Here is a 22,835-nt window from a genome sequence, read left to right as displayed (position 1 = left end):
ATAGTGATCATGAAGTTTCGGATCAAGTCACTACCGAACCTCGTAGGGTGACAAGGATACGTACTACTTCAGAGTGGTATAGTAATCCTGTCTTGGAAGTCATGTTGCTGGACAACAATGAACCTACGAGCTATGGAGAAGCGATGGTGGGCCCGGATTCCGATAAATGGCTCAAGGCCATAAAACCCGAGAGAGGATCCATGTATGAAAACAAAGTGTAGACTTTGGAAGAACTACTTGATGGTCGTAAGGCTGTTAGGTACATATGGATTTTGAAAGGAAGACAGACAATGATGGTAAGTGTCACCATTGAGAAAGCTCGACTTGTCGTTGAGATGTTTTTCGACAAGTTCAAGGAGTTGACTACGATGAGACTTTCTCACTCGTAGCGATGCTAAGAGTCTGTTGGAATTATATTAGCAATTACTGCATTATTTATGAAATCTTGCAGATAGGATATCAAAACATTGTTTCCTCGACGATTCTTGAGGAAAGGTTGTATGTGATACAACCGGAAGGTTTTGTCTATCCTGAAATATGCTAATAAGTATGCAAAGCTCCAGCAATCCCTCTGAGGACTGGAGTGAGCATCTCGGAGTTGGAATGTATGCTTTGATGATGATCAAAGATTTTGGGTGTATACAAAGTTTATGAGAAACTTGTATTTCCAAAGAAGTGAGTGGGAGCACTATAGAATTTCTGATAAGTATATGTTGTTGACATATTGATGATCAGAAATGATGTAGAATTTCTAGAAAGCATATAGGGTTATTTAGAAAGTGTTTTCAATGGAAAACCTGGATTAAGCTACTTGAACATTGAGCATCAAGATCTATAAGGATAGATCAAAACGCTTAATAGTACTTTCAAATGAGCACATGCCTTGACGTGATCTTGAAGGTGTTCAAGATGGATCAGTCAAAGAAGGAGTTCTTGCCTGAGTTGTAAGGTATGAAGTTAAGACTTAAAGCTCGACCATGGCAGAATAGAGAGAAAGGAACGAAGGTCGTCCCCTATGCTTAAGACATAGGCTCTACAGTATGCTATGCTGTGTACCGCACCTGAAGTGTGCCTTGCCATGAGTCAGTCAAGGGGTACAAGAGTGATCCATGAATGGATCACAGGACAGCGGTCAAAGTTATCCTTAGTAACTAGTGGACTAAGGAATTTTCTCGATTATGGAGGTGGTAAAAGAGTTCGTCGTAAAGGTTACGACGATGCAAGCTTGACACCTATCCGGATAGCTCTGAGTGGAGATACCGGATACGTATAATGGAGCAACAATTTAGAATAGCTCCAAGTAGAACAGTTATTTGGAATAGCTCCAAATAGAACGTGGTAGCTGCATCTAGGAGATGACATAGAGATTTGTAAAGCACACACGGATCTGAAAGGTTCAGACCCGTTGACTATAACCTCTCTCACAAGCATAACATGATCAAACCCAGAACTCATCGAGTGTTAATCACATGGTAAATGTGAACTAGATTATTGACTCTAGTAAACTCTTTGGGTGTTAGTGACATGGGGATGTGACCTTGAGTGTTAATCACATATCGATGTGAACTAGATTATTGACTCTAGTGCAAGTGGGAGACTGTTGGAAATATGCCCTAGAGGCAATAATAAATTGATTATTATTATATTTCCTTGTTCATGATAATCGTTTATTATCCATGCTAGAATTGTATTGATAGGAAACTCAGATACATGTGTGGATACATAGACAACACCATGTCCCTAGTAAGCCTCTAGTTGACTAGCTCGTTAATCAATAGATGGTTACGGTTTCCTGACCATGGACATTGGATGTCGTTGATAACGGGATCACATCATTAGGAGAATGATGTGATGGACAAGACCCAATCCTAAGCCTAGCACAAGATCATGTAGTTCGTATGCTAAAGCTTTTCTAATGTCAAGTATCATTTCCTTAGACCATGAGATTGTGCAACTCCCGGATACCGTAGGAGTGCTTTGGGTGTGCCAAACGTCACAACGTAACTGGGTGGCTATAAAGGTACACTACGGGTATCTCTGAAAGTGTCTGTTGGGTTGGCACGAATCGAGATTGGGATTTGTCACTCCGTGTAAACGGAGAGGTATCTCTGGGCCCACTCGGTAGGACATCATCATAATGTGCACAATGTGACCAAGGGGTTGATCACGGGATGATGTGTTACGGAACGAGTAAAGAGACTTGCCGGTAACGAGATTGAACAAGGTATCGGTATACCGACGATCGAATCTCGGGCAAGTACCATACCGCTAGACAAAGGGAATTGTATACGGGATCGATTGAGTCCTTGACATCGTGGTTCATCCGATGAGATCATCGTGGAACATGTGGGAGCCAACATGGGTATCCAGATCCCGCTGTTGGTTATTGACCGGAGAACATCTCGGTCATGTCTGCATGTCTCCCGAACCCGTAGGGTCTACACACTTAAGGTTCGATGACGCTAGGTTATAAAGGAAGCTTGTATGTGGTTACCGAATGTTGTTCGGAGTCCCGGATGAGATCCCGGACGTCACGAGGAGTTCCGGAATGGTCCGGAGGTAAAGATTTATATATAGGAAGTCCTGTTTCGGCCATCGGGACAAGTTTCGGGGTCATCGGTATTGTACCGGGACCACCGGAAGGGTCCCGGGGGCCCACCGGGTGGGGCCACCTGCCCCGGGGGGCCACATGGGCTGTAGGGGGTGCGCCTTGGCCTACATGGGCCAAGGGCACCAGCCCCTAGAGGCCCATGCGCCAAGATAAAGGAAAAAGGGGAGAGTCCTAAAGGGGGAAGGCACCTCCGAGGTGCCTTGGGGAGGATGGACTCCTCCCCCCTCCTTAGCCGCACCCCTTTCTTGGAGTAGGGGGCAAGGCTGCGCCTTCCCCTTCTCCCCTGCCCCTATATATAGTGGAGGGGAGGGAGGGCATCCATACCTGAGCCCTTGGCGCCTCCCTCCCTCCCGTGACACCTCCTCCTCTCCCGTAGGTGCTTGGCGAAGCCCTGCAGGATTGCCACGCTCCTCCATCACCACCACGCCGTTGTGCTGCTGCTGGATGGAGTCTTCCTCAACCTCTCCCTCTCTCCTTGCTGGATCAAGGCGTGGGATACATCGTCGAGCTGTACGTGTGTTGAACGCGGAGGTGCCGTCCGTTCGGCACTAGGATCATCGGTGATCTGAATCACGACGAGTACGACTCCATCAACCCCGTTCACTTGAACGCTTCCGCTTAGCGATCTACAAGGGTATGTAGATGCACTCTCCTTTCTACTCGTTGCTGGTCTCTCCATTGATAGATCTTGGTGTTACGTAGGAAATTTTTTGAATTTCTGCTACGTTCCCCAACATCTTCACCCCGACCAGTAGAGCAAAGAGTTGCTCCTCAACCTACTGAACCTATTGAAAATGAAATTCCTTATGAGTATCCTTCGGGTATGATAGAAAAACTGCTAGCTAATCCTTCTACAGGAGATGGAACAAAGCATCCTGATGAACACCTAATATATGTGGATGAAGTTTGTGGATTATTTAAGCTTGCAGGTATACCCGATGATGTTGCTAAGAAGAAGGTCTTCCCTTTATCTTTGAAGGGAGACACATTGACATGGTATAGGCTATGTGATGATACGAGATCATGGAACTATAGAAGATTGAAATTGGAATTTCATCAAAAGTATTACCCTATGCATCTTGTTCATCGTGACCGCAATTATATATATAATTTTTGGCCTCGCGAAGGAGAAAGCATCGCTCAAGCTTGGGGGAGGCTTAAATCAATGTTATATTCATGCCCCAATCATGAGCTCCAAGAGAAATGATCCTTCAAAATTTTTATGCTCGGCTTTCTGAAAATAATCGCACCATGCTCGATACTTCTTGTGCTGGCTCTTTTATGATGAAGACTATTGGATTTAGATGGGATTTATTGGATACAATTAAACGCAACTCTGAAGATTGGGATCTCGACAAAGGTAAGGAGTTAGGTATGACAACTAAGTTTGATTGTGTTAAATCTTTTATGAATACCAATATTTTTCGTAAATTTAGCACTAAATATGGACTTGATTATGAGATAGTAGCTTCTTTTTGTGAATCTTTTGCTACTTATGTTGATCTCCCTAAGGAGAAGTGGTTTAAATATCATCCTCCCATAGAAGTAAAAGTAGCTGCACCTATTAAAGTTGAAGAAAAGACTGTCACTTATAATAATCCTATTGTTCCTAGTTGTTATGTTGAGAAACCAACTTTTCCTGTTAGGATAAAGGATCATGCTAAAGCTTCAACTGTGGTTCGTAAAAGTATTATTAAAACATATACACCTCCTGAGCAAGTTAAAGTTGAACCTAATGTTGCTATTGTTAAAGATCTCTTGTCTGATAATATAGATGGGCATGTTATTTACTTATGTAATGAAACTGCTAGAATTGCTAAACCCCGTGATACAGATAAACCTAGACCTGTGGTAGGCATGCCTGTTATTTCTGTTAAAATAGGAGATCATTGTTATCATGGCTTATGTGATATGGGTGCTAGTGCTAGTGCAATACCTATTGACTTATACAAAGAAATTATGCATGACATTGCACCTGTTGAGTTAGAAGAAATTGATGTTACTATTAAACTTGCTAATAGAGATACTATTTCACCTATGGGAATTGTTAGAGATGTTGAAGTCTTGTGTGGGAAAAATAAATATCCTACTGATTTTCTTGTTCTTGGTTCCCCACAAGATAGCTTTTGTCCCATTATATTTGGTAGACCCTTCTTGAATACTGTTAATGCTACCATAGATTGCACAAGGGATGTTGTTACTGTCGGCTTAGATGATATGACTCATGAGTTTAATTTCTCTAAATTTAGTAAACAACACTATGAAGAAGAATTGCCTAGTAAGGATGAAATTATTGGTCTTGCTTCTATTGCCATACGTCCTAGCGATCCTTTAGAACAATATTTGCTAGACCATGAGAATGATATGTTTATGAATGAAAGAAGGGAAATAGATGAAGTATTCTTTAAACAGGAACCTATTCCGAAACACAATTTGCCTGTTGAAATCCTAGGGGATCCCCCTCCACCTAAGGGTGATCCCGTGCTTGAGCTTAAACCGTTACCTGATAATCTTAAATATGCTTATCTTGATGAAAAGAAGATATATCATGTTATTATTAGTGCTAACCTTTCAGGGCATGAAGAAGAAAGATTATTGAAAAGAAGCTATATCCTATTATTATTAGTGTTATTGGATATACTCTTGATGATCTTAAGGGCATTAGTCCCACTTTATGTCAACATAAAATAAATTTGGAAGCAGATGCCAAACCAGTTTGTGATCCTCAACGACGTCTGAATCCCAAAATGAAAGAAGTGGTAAGAAAAGAAAATACTAAAGCTTCGGAGGCAGGATAATTTATCCCATTGGCCTGATACAGTGGGTAAGCCATTCATTATGTCCCTAAGAAGAAAGGGTATTACTATTGTCCCTAATGATAAAGATGGAATTATTTCTCACAAGAATTATTATAGGATAATAGGATGGTCAATTGGATTGCCGCAAGATTAAATAGGCTACTAAGAAATATTATGGCAAACTATACACATTACTGCTTTCCTAGATGGTTATTCTGGTATCTCTCAAATACCTGTATCGGCCTAAAGATCAATCAAAGACACTTTTACATGCCCTTTGGTACATTTCTTATAGACGTATGGCTTTGGTTAATGTAATGCACCTGGCTACTTTCAAAGAATGCATAATGGCATATATTCTCTCTGCTTTGTGAAAAGATTTGTGAGGTTTTCATGGACGACTTTTCCGTTATGGATCTTCTTTTGATGATTGCTTGAGCAATCTTGATCGAGTTTGCAGAGATGTGAAGAAACTAATCTTGTCTTGAATTGGGAAAAGTGTCACTTTATGGTTAATGAAGGTATTGTCTTGGGGCATAAAGTTTCTGAAAGAGGTATTGAAGTTGATAAAGCCAAGGTTGATGCTATTGAAAAGATGCCATGTCCCAAGGACATCAAAGGTATAAGAAGTTTCCTTGGTCACGCCGGATTTTATAGGAGGTTCATTAAGGACTTCTCAAAAATTTCTCGGCCTCTTACTAATTTATTACAAAAAGATATACCATTTGTCTTTGATGAGGATTGTGTAGAAGCATTTGAAATACTTAAGAAAGCATTAGTCTCTGCACCTATTGTTCAGCCACCTGATTGGAATTTACCCTTTGAAATTATGTGTGATGCTAGCGATTATGCTATAGGTGTTGTTCTAGGGCAAAGAGTTGATAAGAAATTAAATGTTATCCATTATGCTAGTAAGACTCTAGACAATGCTCAAAGAAATTATGCTACTACTGAAAAAGAACTTTTAGCAGTTGTATTTGCTTGTGATAAGTTCAGACCTTATATTGTTGATTCTAAAGTAACTATCCACACTGATCATGCTGCTATTAAATATCTTATGGAGAAGAAAGATGCTAAACCTAGACTTATTAGATGGGTTCTCTTGCTACAAGAATTTGATTTGCATATTGTTGATAGAAGAGGAGCTGAGAACCCCGTTGCAGACAACCTATCTAGGTTAGAGAATGTTCTTGATGACCCACTACCTATTGATGATAGCTTTCCTGATGAACAATTAAATGTCATAAGTACTTCTCGTAGTACCCCTTGGTATGCTGATTATGCTAATTACATAGTTGCTAAATTTATACCACCTAGCTTCACATACCAACAAAAGTAAAAGTTCTTCTATGATTTGAGACATTACTTTTGGGATGACCCACATCTTTATAAAGAAGGAGTAGATGGTGTTATTAGACGTTGTGTACCTGAGTATGAACAGGAACAGATCCTACGCAAGTGCCACTCCGAAACTTATGGAGGACACCACGTGGGAGATAGAACTGCACATAAGGTATTGCAATCAGGTTTTTATTGGCCTACTCTCTTCAAGGATGCCCGTAAGTTTGTCCTATCTTGTGATGAATGTCAAAGAATTGGTAATATTAGTAGACGTCAAGAAATGCCTATGAATTATTCACTTGTTATTGAATTGTTTGATGTTTGGGGCTTTGATTATATGGGACCTTTTCCTGCCTCTAATGGATATACACATATTTTAGTTGCTGCTGATTACGTTACTAAGTGGGTAGAAGCTATTCCAACTAGTAGTGCTGATCATAACACTTCTATTAAAATGATTAAAGAAGTTATTTTTCTGAGGTTTGGAGTCCCTAGATATTTAATGACTGATGGTGGTTTACATTTTATTTTTGGTGCTTTCCGTAAAATGCTTGCTAAATATGACGTCAATCATAGAATTGCATCTCCGTATCACCCACAGTCTAGTGGTCAAGTAGAATTGAGTAATAGAGAACTCAAATTAATTTTGCAAAAGACTAGAAAGAATTGGTCCAAGAAACTTGATGATGCATTATGGGCCTATAGAACTGCATATAAAAATCCTATGGGTATGTCTCCGTATAAAATGGTATATGGAAAACCATGCCACTTACCTCTCGAACTAGAACATAAGGCATATTGGGCTATCAAAGAGCTCAACTATGATTTCAAACTTGCCGGTGAAAAGAGGTTATTTGATATTAGCTCACTTGATGAATGGAGAACCCAAGCTTATGAAAATGCCAAGTTGTTTAAAGAAAAGGTTAAAAGATGGCATGACAAAAGGATACAAAAGCGTGAGTTTAATGTAGGTGATTATGTATTGCTATATACAACTCTCGTTTAAGATTTTTTGCAGGAAAACTTCTCTCTAAATGGGAAGGCCCCTATGTTGTCGAGGAGGTCTATCGTTCCGGTGCCATAAAAATCAACAACTTCGAAGGCACAAATCCGAAGGTGGTAAACGGTCAGAGAATTAAACATTATATCTCAGGTAATCCCATAAATATTGAAACCAATATTATTGATATCGTAACCCCGGAGGAATACATAAGGGACACTTTCCAGAACATTTCAGACTCCGAAAAGGAATAGGTATGTGGTACGGTAAGTAAACCGACTCCAAAACAATTTTTAAGGCAATATTTCTCCGTTTTGGAATATTTAGAAAAATAGAAAATTAAGTAGCAGTCCGGGAAGGACACGAGGGCCCCACGAGGGTGGAGGGTGCCCCCCCTACCTCGTGAGCACCTCGTGTGTCTTTCGGACTCCGTTTTCTTGCACGATACGTATTTTGGTTGGTAAAAATTCACTATATATTCTCCCGAAAGTTTTGACTCCCGTATCACGTAATTATCCTCTGTTTTTGTTTCGAGCTATTCCGCTGCAGATTAGATCAACATGTCTTCCTGGGATTCGGAAGGAGAAAGCTATGTGGATGATTACTTAGCTAATCCTAAGGTCTATGGAGATGTGGAGTACGATGGTTGGACCACGGAGGAAGAAGAGGACTATGAACCCAATGGGAAGGAGGAGACGAGCTCAGATGAAGATGAAGCCCCATTACCTCAACCTGGGGATATGCACGTGGAGTTCAAAAAGTCAAGTCTCCTTGATAGGGTAAAGAAACCAAAATTTGAGTTCATCCCTTTTCATCTCTTGCAGGAAAATAAACAGGACCTATGCAAAAAGATATTAACCCTGGAGTGGGAGATTGATGATCTGAGGGATCAAAATGCCGTCCTCAAGCATAAACTAAGGGAGAAGTCTATGCCATCAACTAAGTCAACAGCACCTCCACCTTTTTCACCAACCAAGGAGATATAATCACATGGGTATGGGCACTCCCCTTGGCAACAGCCAAGCTTGGGGGAGGTGCCCCGGTATCGTATCACAATCACAACTCCTATCTTTACCATTTTCCTTAGTTCGATCCTATTAGCAGTATTTTGATCTAGTAGAATAAAGTTTATGACATGATCTAGTTTGAGTGTTTGCCTTATGATCCTTCTATGTAATCGAGTCCCATGAGCTATATAATAAAGATTAGTGTTGAGTCAAGGGCTTGATTTTTTTTCATGATCTTGGGTGAATAAAGAAAAGAGAAAAAGAATAAAAGGAAACAAAAGTTCATATTGATCTTATTGATAGTAATGACCTTCACATAGAAAGAGTGATGATTTAAAAGTTGTTGGGAGTTGGCAGACAATACTTTGGTCATCATTGCAATTAAATACTCCCTCCATTTTATTTAATCTGCATATTAGAGTTGCACTGAAGTCCAAACTTCGGTAAAAGTTGACAAGTTTATAGAAAAACATATAACATTTATCATAATAAAATCTATACGATGTGAAAGTCCAATTTAATAATGAAATCTAAAATGTTGATTGATTTAGTTATTGTATCTCTTCATTATTTTTGTATATAAACTTGGTCCAAAGTTTTTAAAGTTTGCCTTTGGACCAAAGCTATATGCGCACTAAATAAAAATGGAGGGAGTAGGAAGTAATAAGGAAAGAGAGGTTTCACATATAAATATATTATCATTGACATCTTTTATGATTGGGAGCACTCATTAAAATATGACATGCTAAAGAGTTGATGTTGGACAAGGAAGACAACGTAATGGGTTATGTTTTCTTATATCTGAGATAAAGTATGTTTTCATGGATCATCCAACATGTTGATCTTGCCTTTCCCCCTCATGCTAGCCAAATTCTCAGCACCAAGTAGAGATACTACTTGTGCTTCCAAATACCTTTAAACCAGTTTTGCCATGAGAGTCCACCATATCTACCTATGGATTGAGTAAGATCCTTCAAGTAAGTTGTCATCAGTGCAAAGCAATAAAAATTGCTCTAAATATGTATGAGTAGTGTGGGAGAAATAAGCTTTATACGATCTTGTGATGTGGAAGCAATAAAAGCGACAGACTGCATAATAAAGCTTCATATCACAAGAGGCAATATAAAGTGACGTTCTTTCGCATTAAGATTTTGTGCATCCAACCATAAAAGCGCATGGCAACCTCCGCTTCCCTCTGCGAAGGGTCTATCTTTTATTATTATCTTCTACCTTATGCAAGTTTCATATATATATATATATATATATATATATATATATATATATATATATATATATATAATTGGATGTAAGGGGGCATGAGTTATTATTGTTGACATTACCCTCGAGGTAAAAGGTTGTGGGGCGAAACTATGAGCCCCTATCTTTCTCTGTGTCCGATTAGAACTCTGTAACCACAAGTATTGCGTGAGTGTTAGAAACTATGAAGGACTAGATGATAGTTGAGTATGTGGGCTTGCTTTTTAGCTCTGACATAGACTCTTTCTGATGTTATGATAAATTGCAATTGCTTCAATGATTGAGGTTATAGTTTGTTGGTTCTCAATAAGGTTTCTGATTCATACTTTTGCATTGTGAATAGATCATCACTTGAACATAAGTAATCATATGACAATATCTATATATGTTGCTGTTATGAGAATAATCATGATGCCATCATGTCCGTATTTTATTTTTATCGACGCCTCTACCTCTAAACACGGGGACATATTTATTGTTATCGGCTTTCGCTTGAGGACAAGCGAGGTCTAACCTTGGGGGAGTTGATACGTCCATTTTGCATCATGCTTTTATATCGATATTTATTGCATTATGGGTTGTTATTTCACATTATGTCACAATACTTATGGCTATTCTCTCTTATTTTACAAGGTTTACATAAGGTGGGAGAATGCCGGCAGCTGGAATTCTGAGCTGGAAAAGAAGCAAATATTAAAGACCTATTCTGCACAACTCCAAAAGTCCTGAAACTCCACGGAATACCTTATAATAAATAATGAAAAATCTTCGCCAAAGATGAAGACGGGGGCCACACCCTTTCCACGAGGGTGTGGAGCGCCCCCCCCTAGGGCGCGCCCCCCAACCTCGTGGGCCCCCTGGTGGCTCTCTGATGACCATGTTCTGCTATATGCGTCAAGAAAAAAAATAAGAAGCAACCTTTCGGGACGAAACTCCGCCGCCACGAGGCGGAACCTTGGCGGAACCAATCTAGGGCTCCGGCAGAGCTGTTCTGCCGGGGAAACTTCCCTCCCGGAGGGGGAGATCATCGCCATCGTCATCACCAACGCTCCTCTCATCGGAAGAGGGCAATCTCCATCAACATCTTCATCAGCACCATCTCATCTCAAAACCCTAGCTCATCTCTTGTATCCAATTCTTGTCTCCAAGTCCGGGATTGGTGCTAGTAGGTTGCTAGTAGTGTTAATTACTCCTTGTAGTTGATGCTAGTTGGTTTAATTGGTGGAAGATCATATGTTCAGATCCTTTATGCATATTATTACCCCTCTGATTATGAACATGAATATGCTTTGTGAGTAGTTACGTTTGTTCCTGAGGACAAGAGAGAAGTCTTGCTATTAGTAGTCATGTGAATTTGGTATTCATTCGATATTTTGATGAGATGTATGTTGTCCAGCTTCTAGTGGTGTTATGTGAACGTCGACTACATAACACTTCACCATTATTTGGGCCTAGAGGAAGGCATTGAGAAGTAATAATTAGATGATGGGTTGCTAGAGTGACAGAAGCTTAAACCCTAGTTTATGCGTTACTTCGTAAGGGGCTGATTGGGATCCATATGTTTCATGCTATGGTTAGCTTTACCTTAATACTTTTGTTGTAGTTGCGGATGCTTGCAATAGAGGTTAATCATAAGTGGGATGCTTGTTCAAGTAAGAACAGCACCCAAGCACCGGTCCACCCACATGTCAAATTATCAAAGTACCGAACGCGAATCATATGAACGTGATGAAAACTAGCTTAAGATATTCCCATGTGTCCTCGGGAGGACTTTTCCTTATATAAGAGTTTGTCCAGGCGTGTCCTTTGCTACAAAAAGGATTGGGCCACCTTGCTGCACTTTATTTACTTTTGTTACTTGTTGCTCGTTACAAATTATCTTATCACAAAACTATCCGTTACCACTTATTTCAGTACTTGCAGAGAATACCTTGCTGAAAACCACTTATCATTTCCTTCTGCTCCTTGTTGGGTTCGACACTCTTACTTATCGAAAGGATTACGATAGATCCCCTATACTTGTGGGTCATCAACCGCACACATGTCAGTCATATTAATTAAACCCATTAAGTGTCGCGTGAAAGGCGGCCAACCAGCTATGCCACGTGGCGCAAGCTGGTTGGCCGCGGTGAAAAAGCTTTTGTGATATTATTTTTAAATGAAGAGAGAAAAATTTTAAATATTTTTTCTTTTTATATGGAGATGATGATCCCACATATTTTTTAATGAAGGGCTACGCAAAGTGGCGCTCGCTGGTAGGTTGCATTGGTGATTTTTTTCTTTTCTTTTTTTACTTATTTTTCTACATAGGGGTGAGGACTCCATATATCTACCATTCTTAAGAAGTTGCTCCCCACTACTTTCTACTCTCTCACCATGCACACTATCCACATCAGCAATGTGCCACGTCGTTGCAAGTTGTCCATGTCATCAAATAGATCCTCACATATAAAAACGATTTCTCTCTATCTCTCGGCCAGGCACGGGCCACACAGCCGCCATTAGTGCCAAGCGAGCACGCAATACATCCAAGCGCATGAATTATGGCTGTGAATTACTATTGCCTAAACCCATGCATGCAGTTAATTATGGCTGAATTGGATCATGCCTTCCCAATCTCACCCGTAACATTTATTTCTGATTGTATTATCATCTCCATCCCACTTTCCTTGCATTCCGTGTCCTTTCCTCCCTATTTTCTCTTTCTCTTCATCTTCTGCGTCCTGCTCCACTCCCAAAAATAAATCAACCCCTCGGTCTGGATTCACTTCAAAAATATATAGCCATCCATTGTAGATCAACCAAATTGAAACACCTCACCTTTAGGAGCGATGGTGGCGTTGCTGGGGAGGTGTCGCTGCCGGCCAATTCTTTGTGAGTCGTCGCCGCCGGAGTGGCGGAGACCCGCGCGTTGTTGCCGACCCAAGCCCCTGTAATCTTCGTAGTTGAACCGAGCCCTGCACCGCGTTGCCAATGAATCAAGCCCCATTGGCTCCGTTGCCTCAAGCCACGCACTCCGGCGTCGACCAGAGATCCAGGTAGGCCAGACGTACCACCATCGGCATCCTCCTCCATCATCTGCTGCACCAAGGGTGGGGCTCTCCTTCATATCTACTCCGTATCTCCTTAGATATGAACAAAAAAATTGAGTTTGCTTCAGTTTGAAGATCTGTTTGTGTATCGGGCGAACTACTATGAAACCTTATTTCTAGAAGAAAGCTTTGTCCCATCTTCGGCCACATCCTCCACGTCAGCAAGTCCGGTATTTCTCTCTCACCTATAATCCTCTCTAACTCGAGCACTGCTGGCAAGCATGTGTCAAAATACGATGGATCTTGTTCATCTCCCTGATCTTGCTTAGAAGCAATAGATGGTGAAAAAATCATTTTTGTTTTTACCGTTCTTGAAGGAATAAACAGATGAAACTTACTCCCTCCGTCCTTTAAAGAGTGTACTTCCAACTTTATTGGAGGGTCAAACTATCTCAAAGTTTGACCGAGTTTGTGCAAAAATATATCAATGTTTGTGAAATCAAATAGGTATATAATGAAAGTATATTTTATCACGAATCTAATGCTACTAATTTGATGGCATAAATGTTGATGTATTATTATATAAACACGGTCAAATATAAAAAAGTTTGACTTTCCAAGAAACTTGGAAGTACACTCTTTAAAGGACGGAGGGAGTACCATGTACTACCTGCAACTATAGTCTGCATCTCTCTCACACGCATATTAGTATAAATCATATTGATATTTTTATTGCATCCTTTGATTGATTTGTAGAATTAGAGCATATGGCATAGTGTAGTTCATCGTCAGTATGTTCTTTCGTGGCACTATTATTTCGGTGGCACTATTATTTCAGTATGTACTCTAGTGGTACCATTATGCATGTGACTAACATTGTCCTTCTATTGCAGGTGTTCAAAATGGAATGTTTTGTTTGTTTGCTGATAGGCATTTGGGGGCACATGCATTGCATCCAAAAGAATGAGGCAAGGGAGCTCTAATTATTTTGTTTGGAGATAGATGCTGGAATAGTAACTGATGTTTAGTTTCAAGCATGTGCATGTATAACTACAATCAAATAATCTTCTGTAGGGCTAAACACTTAGGATATTATGTCTCCAAACCTGTAGCATCTCTTGATATGTGGTTACCTATCAATACATGATTGTTCTGGTTTAATGACGCGCATAGCCTAAAAGGTTTGTCCTTGCTGAGAGTATCAAATATGACCCGTTATGATCATCATTTGGTTTAATTGTTCTATGATGGCTAGCAGCCTATTGAAAAAGGTGTGACAAAATGAAGTGTATATGCTGTCCTACTCCGTTTCAAAAAAAAAATGCTGTCCTACTCAGGACCTATGCCATTTTGTACACCTTTGGTTATTCTCTCAAAAATGGATCATGATGGACATATGTTGCAACCAAATACCCATTTGGGTGCATTACATCTGAAGACTCACAAATTAAGATGAAATTTCTTTGTTTTTTTTACTGTGATGCACTTCTAATAGACTATTCTCTCAAATTATTCTGTTCCGTGTTATTCTCTCAAATTATTCTGTTCCGTGTTAGCGGTGCATTCCAATTAAGGAAATGTGGAGAGATACTATGGTAGTACACAAATTGTCTTGAATTTTCTTTGGAATCTGGCTAATCATATCATTCCATAAAGGTTTAAAAAGTCAATTTAGTAGTGCAAATTCAATTAAAGGTTCTCATACACTAATTTTCATTACAAATTTTATCCATATGCAGTGCTATAAATTCCCGCAGCAACGCGCGAGGTGTCATCTAGTTCTTTTAAATGAAAATGTGCGCACAACTCCCTCTCAAGCGGCGCGCCCCAACCACTAGTAGACATCAAGCATCTTGCGGTCCAGCAGTCCATAGGAGCTACAGACATGTCGTACGGCTTTGCATGCACGGTCCATGCAGGCATGATGTTCAAGCAGCCTTTGGTGAAGAAAAGTCTTTCATTTCCGAGTCAATGAGAATAGTCTTGAGGCTTCATGCATTTCATTTGATTGTTACACTCGTGATTCTGCTTGTAACCTCGGGGCGGTTGCTAGATAAAATTAGAGAGGGGTGCTAGATCATGTTAGATTTCTTCTTGCTAATTATTTTTATTGCGGCTGAGACAACCTGAAGAACTGACGTAATCCCTCCGTAAAGGCATATAAGAACGTTTAGATTAGTAGATCACTAAAGGCGCTTCTATATTTTATTTTATTTTACAGAGGGAGTACTACCTGAATGCATGTATATAAATTCATAATGTAATTAAGGTGGGGAAAAGCGCCAAAATACGGATAAAAGGTGCAATTTTTTTTTGTTAAAAGGAAGGCAGCTCCCAATTCCATTGAAAATGATAAATAGTTCATCCACATCAACATGGAAGTCCTAGGAGCATCTAAATCTGGTTCGGACCACGGCACTACCAGGTGACAGTCTCATCCTCAAACATCACCAAACTGCCTGATAGCTACACAACCAACCACACGCAGCTTACTCGACACACAAACCAGCAATAAATGACAAGAACACAACACAACGTCCAGTTTCACAATGACCATAACTTCACAAAAAAAAAATCACAATGACCATGGAAATAAAAGCTGCGAAACTTGATCACGGGTTTTCTTTTCTCTTTCTTTTTGCGAACATATATACGAGAAATCAAGGAGACAGATTTTGTTGTGAGTAACCTCGGGGTTGATGTCAAAACAACCTTGATGTAATTTTTCTTATGTTACAGGTACTTTGTTTTTATAATGAACTTTTATAGTCTCTCAGATCCGTATTAATCGTTGTTAATTTAGTACAACTTTGTACGAAATCAGCAACAATTCATACTAAATTAATGAAAATTAATACGGATCGAAGGGAGTAATACATGTGAATCCTTTCCGAGAGAGAAAACTCGGAGACAAGGGAAGACCATAGGTAATACTAAGAACCAAAGTATATGTACAGTACAGAACGAACATCCGAATACGTTCAGTGCGCGCGCGCACACACTAGCTAGTTTAAGGTGGATAAGAAGATGGAAAGGAAGATAGTAAAAACGTACATACACCCCGCAAAAAAAAAGTAAAAACGTACACACGAGTTAGCTAATTAAAGCTTGAGGTTGAGAACTTGAGATCAAGCTGCTGCTGCTGCTGCAACTGCTTCTCGCCGTCGTCAAGGCGCGTGTTTGGCCATCTCGCAGGCGCCTGTGCTGCCGCGGTGGCCGGCCGGTCGCCGTGGTCGGATTGGAGGTAGAGGTGGGGGTTCCAGCTGCCGGCCCGCTCCTTCTTGTGCACATTCTGGTGGCCCCCCAACGCCTGAGACTTGAGGAACTTCTTGTCGCAGAAGAGGCACGAGAACAGCCGCCTCGATCTCCCTTCGCCGGCATGGCCACCATGGCCGCCGTGGCCGGCAGCGGCGTCTCCTTCAGCCCAAAAGGAGGAGGATGGGGGTGCTGCTGGTGATGGCGGTGTCACGGGGGCCAGGGTCAGGGACAGGTCTAGTGAAGCGGCTGCCCCATGGGGAGCCTGATCCATCGGAGAAGAGAGGGCCGGCCGGTGGAAGATATTTGCCGGCCAGCTCTGCTTCTCCTGTACTATTGGCTTTCACTCTCTAGACTAGCTAGCTGCCTGCGTGTAGAATGAATGAGGAGTTTATAGATGGAAGCGTACCACTTGCTAAATCTGGGAGCCGCATTATTGCAGAGGAGCCTACCGGCTATAGCCAACCACAGAGGAACACCAGCCCATGAGAAGGACGTCGAGGCAGATCATGGCTACAGAGGTGGTAACAGTTTGGTTGTGATTCTTGTCTATCACCATAGTGCTTTGTTGATCCTTATTCAATTGTTGAAAGGTCAAAACCTCACCTGAACTATGTTTCCGCTACACCAATGATTATGGCCTGATCAAGAGCTTGCTGATTTACCAAAAAAGGGGGTTGGGTTAGTCGTGCCGAAACTTCAAATCCAAGTCTCGAGGATAGATTGACAAAGATATTGGGAGTAGCAACAAATCATAACGTTGGCTCGATGTTTCCGGGCCACGATGGCGAGGCGGTGTTCACCTCTAAGAATTAACATTGCTGTGATGGATGTTCCAGATGCTCTAGATGGTGCCGGTGATCATGGTGGTGCCGAATATTGGAGGGGTAGGGCTGGAGGCGTGACGGTGAGTTCCTGGAGCTCTCGACGAAGGTTGTATGCACCGGTCATAACTCTGTGCATGACATAGACCAGAACTACAATTGCTTGCAGGTTGGGGGTCGATGGTGGTCGTGCACCTTTTTATTTAGTTATTGGAGTTCTTGGTCGACGACCTTTGAACTTCTGCAACAACTAGCATTGCATCCCAATAACATAATTGCAAACATGAACCTCAACAAGCTACCATGCATAGGAAGAGACACACCTCAATATGCAACATCGAGCATGGGAAAAGGCTAATTATTTTCATCGATTCATTTGTTTACCAATATACCATAATCAGTACAATATAATCATATATATTTTCAGATCATGCAACTAAATCTCAGTAAAATATATTGCAGCCAATTCTCGCAGCAACACATACTCTAGTTTCGTTCATACACGATTCAAGAACGATCTATATACACACAATCATTTTAGCTATCTAAGAGCATACTTAATGATGGTATGCTATATACATTTCTCCCACTGTTTCCTCCTCTGAGGCGCACTTACACGTATCTTGTTATGTCCTCCGGGTTATCACATATGACTCGTATTTCACCGCACTTGCTTTCACCCTCATACTTGGGGTGGCATCACCACATCAATAACTTGGGCAGATGTTTGATTCAAGCGATGCACTTTTTCTGAAAAAGATTTTGTTGATTCAAACACCGCGTTGAGACGATACTAAAAAGATTGAGTACATACTTGGCATGTGCATAACAAGATGCAAATAGAACGAACACGTCCAAAGTTACAAGAAGAAAAATGAACATGACATGATGTAAGTGATGCATTTCGACAAATTTAATTATGTTTGAATTTCATATCTGATCCAAAGGAAGGAGTAGAGGTGGAAAGTGTAGTTGTGCCAAATCGAGATTGTGTGGGTGTTTAGCGGATCAATCCATTTTGTGTAGCAGTGTGCATGGAATTACGAATCCTCTTTCTCCGGGCCTCTTGGACTTGAAATCAAAAGGGAGTGAGTGGTTCAAATCCACCTCCGAACAATTATAGATTACATTATATCACAAAAATCTAGTCTGATTTGAAACAGGAAATATTTGCCAATAACTGCCAGTTATTCATTTTTTTTATAGTTAGTAAAGCAGTATCAGATTGTTAGAACATACAACCTGATCTTACATTAAAATTTGAACTAACATGCTTATCTAGCTAGCCAAGCTTTGCTATGTGTTGCTTGTCTAAAATATTTTTTTTACTGAGAAGCTACTCACATCTGATTTTTTATTTTAGCAGACTTATAATAAAAAATATAGCTATGGGACGTGGATCACGTTGGTAGTAACATGACATGGTGGAGTCATTACTCTGACAACAATGTGTCAGACGCTTCGGATCAACTCAAGGATTCAATGGCGACAAGTATGACACCGAGGTGTTGGACCTTAGGCGCACGTGCACAAAAACTTCTCGACTGTCATTGAAAAGGAGAAACCGGCTCTAGTAAGAAAGCATCGACAAGAACATGGCAGCGACTCGTTCTAGCAGCAATAGTGGTCGCTCAGATCCAAGGACCTCAATGCAATCTTTATAATGTTTGGGATGCATTGTAGTGTTGGTGAACTTTATAATAGACCCGAGCCTTTTCCGAACAGAAAAAAGATTGTGAGGTACCATCAAAATCTCGACACGTATGACTAGGTTGCTTATACTTTTCAAATTGTAGTCCGGACAAAATCGCACCACTGTAATAGGATCTTCATCAACATCATTAGCAATATATAAGTCTTCTCTTTTTGTTCTCTTCGTTCAATCTATACATGGCCAAAAGGCGCGCCTCCACAAACGTAGTGATCAGTTGTGTCGTCGTCGGTTCGTACGTCCTGACAAGGTCTGAATTATGACTCGGCCTGTCCCGTCATGCATGCCAAGACACACACTCAACTTCAGCTAGCTCAAGTCTCAGTCTACAGTATACATCGTCCTTTCTAAGAAAAGTACTATGCATCAACTATGCATACAGTGCTCGATCTTGGCCTCCTGGACCGCTGGACGTACGGCAGCACTGCTGGCTCATCTACTTATTTTATCAGCGCTAGCAATGGATTCATGCATGATACTACTCCCTCCCAAAATATAACAGCATCTCTAGTGGCTTGTCTAAATTTGGTAGTTTATATCTTCACATACACAATGGTGTAAAAAAATTCATTTTAGACAACTTCGGTTTTTCAGTGGATTGTCTAAATTTGGTAGTTTATATTTCCAACGGCTACATTTTGAACGTGGCGCGGGTGTCCTTCTCGTCTCCAACAGCTCCGGATTGGCACGGGAGAGAGCTCACGAGGAGCATCTCTCGTTTGGACATCCTCGCTCGGTAGTCCAAATATAGACGATGTGTAGCTAGTCTGATGGATGTCTAAAATTTAGACCACGCCATACACCAGCCGCTGGAGACGTTTGTTGGCCTCTGATGGTCTATATCTGGCTTAGACTATGGGATACACTAACCACTAGAGATGCTCTAAGTCCTTTTGACAGCATCGACAACCAGGCGCCTTAAATCCCACCCCTCAAAATCCCGCGGACGCGATCGGGCACATCTACGCACAGTGACTGGTCACGCCTTAAATATTTGATTTTACAATCGGACATCTCAAATTAGAAATCTCAAATTCATATTATTACATGCAACATGAAATCTAATCTAACCGAAGCTCGCCCGGTTCTGCTGTGGCCATGTCCGGCAGCCGGTTGCGCTCCTTAGAGTGCTGATCCGGTCGCCGGCAAGGTAGAGTAGGGCATGGAACATGAGCCGGCTCACAGGACTCAAGGCGTCGGCGTCTCCCATGCCCTACTCTTCCTCGTCGGAGCACGAAACCTGAACGGTGCCGGTGGACATTAGATCGATGATGGATTCGTCCTGGGACGAGCCGGCGACATCCACCACGATGCAGAAGAATGTGACTCCGCCTCGCCGACGTCCACCGCCGCGAGGGCTGCCGCCACCTCCCACGCCTGCTGCCTCGCATAGCGTGCATGTTGTGCCATGTTCTCGTCAGATGAGGCCCATGGTGCGTCCCGATGCTCGGCGCTCCAACGGAGGGGTTGCGCGTCTACTGCCGTGTTTGGACGCCAAACCGATCGCACCGCCTTCGGCGAGGCTGCTACGACACACATAGCGCCATGCGCCATTTGGGTGGATGCAATGGATTCCCGATGAAGGAGTCCAAGCGCTGCCGGGCGCGGGCCTCCTCCCGGGAGCGGCGGAGTGCAAGCCGGACAGCCATCTCCTCCTTGGGACCACGTGGGATGAGCTCGGAGTCGATGGATCTAGAGGTGAAGGATTCAGATCCCCTGCCCGCCATGCCAGAGACACCGGAGACCGCTGGAGATGAGCTTGGGTGGCGGGGGGGAGTGGGGGAGGGGGGGATTGAAGTAAAGTGGCTAGGTGTGATCCGGTGAGCGGATGAGGGGGAATATATGTGAGGTCGGGTGGGCCAGCGTGGGCCGGGTCCGACATAGCGGGTGCACCCAGGCGCTCGCATATCCGCCCCATATTTGGGCTGGATATGAGGGGTGCCGGTCTGCCCGGACGTTTGAGGCATGTAAGCGACACCCAACCGGGACGAAATTTCGTGACCGATCAGTGATCGGGCGGGTTGCTCGGCTGTTTGAGGAGAGTTTAGGATGCTATCCTGTAGAAGGTAGCCTGGTTCTTTTCTAAAGGAAGCCACCTAGGATAGTAAAAATACATGCCCGTCCGTAGGTGGCCTCGTTCTGTTGTTTGGGGAGGTTTTTTTAACATGCTCCCTCTTACATGCCATGTCAAAAGAGAGATAAAAGGGAACATGTTAAAATTGCTCTTCTTTACGAGCTATAGGCTTTCTGTATAAACTAACATTTGAAGAAAAACATTATGGTGCGTGAAAGTGCTGAAAAAAAGACTTACAGATAGGCGCAAAAACATTTTTCTTCTATGAAAAAGCCTGGCTCCCAATTTGATTGAAATTGATAAATAGTTCATACATCGACAAGGAAAGCCATCTAAACCAGGATCAGACCGCATCACTACTAGCTGACAATTCCACCCTCAAACAGAACAGTAGTATAGAAAGCCCAACCTCGCGCAGGATGGGAAAAGGGGAATTGCAGGTCCCTAAAAACTCAGCAACCAATGACAAAAACACTACACAATTAAACGAGCAGCTTCATGATGACCATGGAAGCAAAAGATGCAAAACTTGAGCACGGATTTTTCTTTCTTTTTGCGAACATATATCCAACAGATTAATGAGACAAAAACACTATACTTTTGTTGACCATGGTATAACCTTGGAATTAGGGGAAGACCGTAGGTGGTACAGACCAAAGTATATGTACAGTGCAGTACAAACATGCGTATGTACCTCCATCCGGATCCGCGTATATACTTACGTATGCATGTGAGTAGTGAGTAGCTAAGTGGAGTAGGTTTGTAGGTCTAGTGCTCTCTCTCTCTCACACACACACACTAGCTAAGTAGTTCAAGGAGAATAAGTAATAAGAAGATTAAAAGGACGATAGTAAACACTTACACGGCCTTTTCTTTACGATATCACCCGTACACCTTCGCCGCTCGCCCCTCCAGGGCGATCGGGGAGGGGGGGAGGGGGGGGCAACCCCCAGCCGCCTCGATCCCATCCCTCCTTCCCCTCCACCGCTGTCAGGGGACAGCGCCGAGCAGAGCCCATGTATTCGACAGCGGCGGCTGAGGGCTGCTCCTCCTTTCCGGAATGTACGGTGACAAGGGCGTCAGATCCGCGGAGGTACGACCTCTTCCTCGATCCATGGCGGCGCGGTGGCTCCTGCTGGAGGCGTTTGTAGTGATGCGGGGTGAGATAGCGAGAGGATGGAGGTGGGGCTGGGCGTTCCCGGTGGCGGCAGCAGCGTCCGGCCCGGATGCGGTCTTGCCGGACGCGGCAGCGACTTCGGCCTGGATCCGAACATGGCGGTGGTGGAGTCTCCTCTGCCTGGGATGACGGGCCAGATTGTGGGTCCTCCTGGCGGCGCCTGTGGCAGCGGATCTTGGGATCCCGCACCCGGGGATGTTGCAGGACGCTCATGGCGGCTGGAGCTTCCTCCGGCGTCGACAGCGCATGATGCGGGATCGCAGTTGTGGTTTATGTTGTATGGGTGATGACAACGGCGGGCGCGACGGTGGGTGCTCCCTGTAGCGTCCGAAATCGGGGCGGCAGCCCCTCTTCAACCACAGCAGACTCCGGGGTCGTTTGGGGGAGTCTGGATCTTGAGGTGGTGACGGCCTTCTGTGGCTGGTGGTTGTATGGGATGTCTCTTCCATCAACAGATCGGGTTAGATGCTGCTCGACGGGTGACACATGTGCCTCTTTCGGAGTCGTCGGACGGTGCCTGTCGTTGGGTGGATGCGCTACCGGCGGGTGCTACGCACGGTGTCTTATATGGAGACATCAAGTCATGCCTGCTACCGGCAGCTGATGCACCGTGGCTCTAGCGGAGGTGTCATGTTTAGCCTGTTGCTGTCGGATCGAAGGTAGTGCGACTGTAGCGGGAGGCAGGTGGTATGAGACGTCTTTGTCTTCTGTTATCTCCTCCAGAGGTATCCGGCTACCAAGATGTTGG

General features: G+C 42.8%; 1 protein-coding gene across 1 annotated transcript; it reads right to left on the bottom strand.

The window, feature by feature from the left end:
- Nucleotides 1-15,964: 15,964 nt before the first annotated feature.
- Nucleotides 15,965-16,683, bottom strand: LOC123057409 (probable transcriptional regulator RABBIT EARS). The gene has a single exon (XM_044480402.1). The coding sequence runs from the start codon at nt 16,573-16,575 to the stop codon at nt 16,144-16,146; it is 432 nt and encodes a 143-aa protein (XP_044336337.1). The 5' UTR covers nt 16,576-16,683; the 3' UTR covers nt 15,965-16,143.
- Between the last annotated feature and the right edge of the window lie 6,152 nt (nt 16,684-22,835).

The sequence above is a fragment of the Triticum aestivum genome, chromosome 3A, assembly GCF_018294505.1.
Source record: "Triticum aestivum cultivar Chinese Spring chromosome 3A, IWGSC CS RefSeq v2.1, whole genome shotgun sequence".
In the NCBI taxonomy this organism is placed as follows: Eukaryota; Viridiplantae; Streptophyta; class Magnoliopsida; order Poales; family Poaceae; genus Triticum; species Triticum aestivum.
The sequence above is the reverse complement of the archived record's forward strand: the minus strand, read 5'-3'. Positions and strand labels throughout refer to the sequence as shown.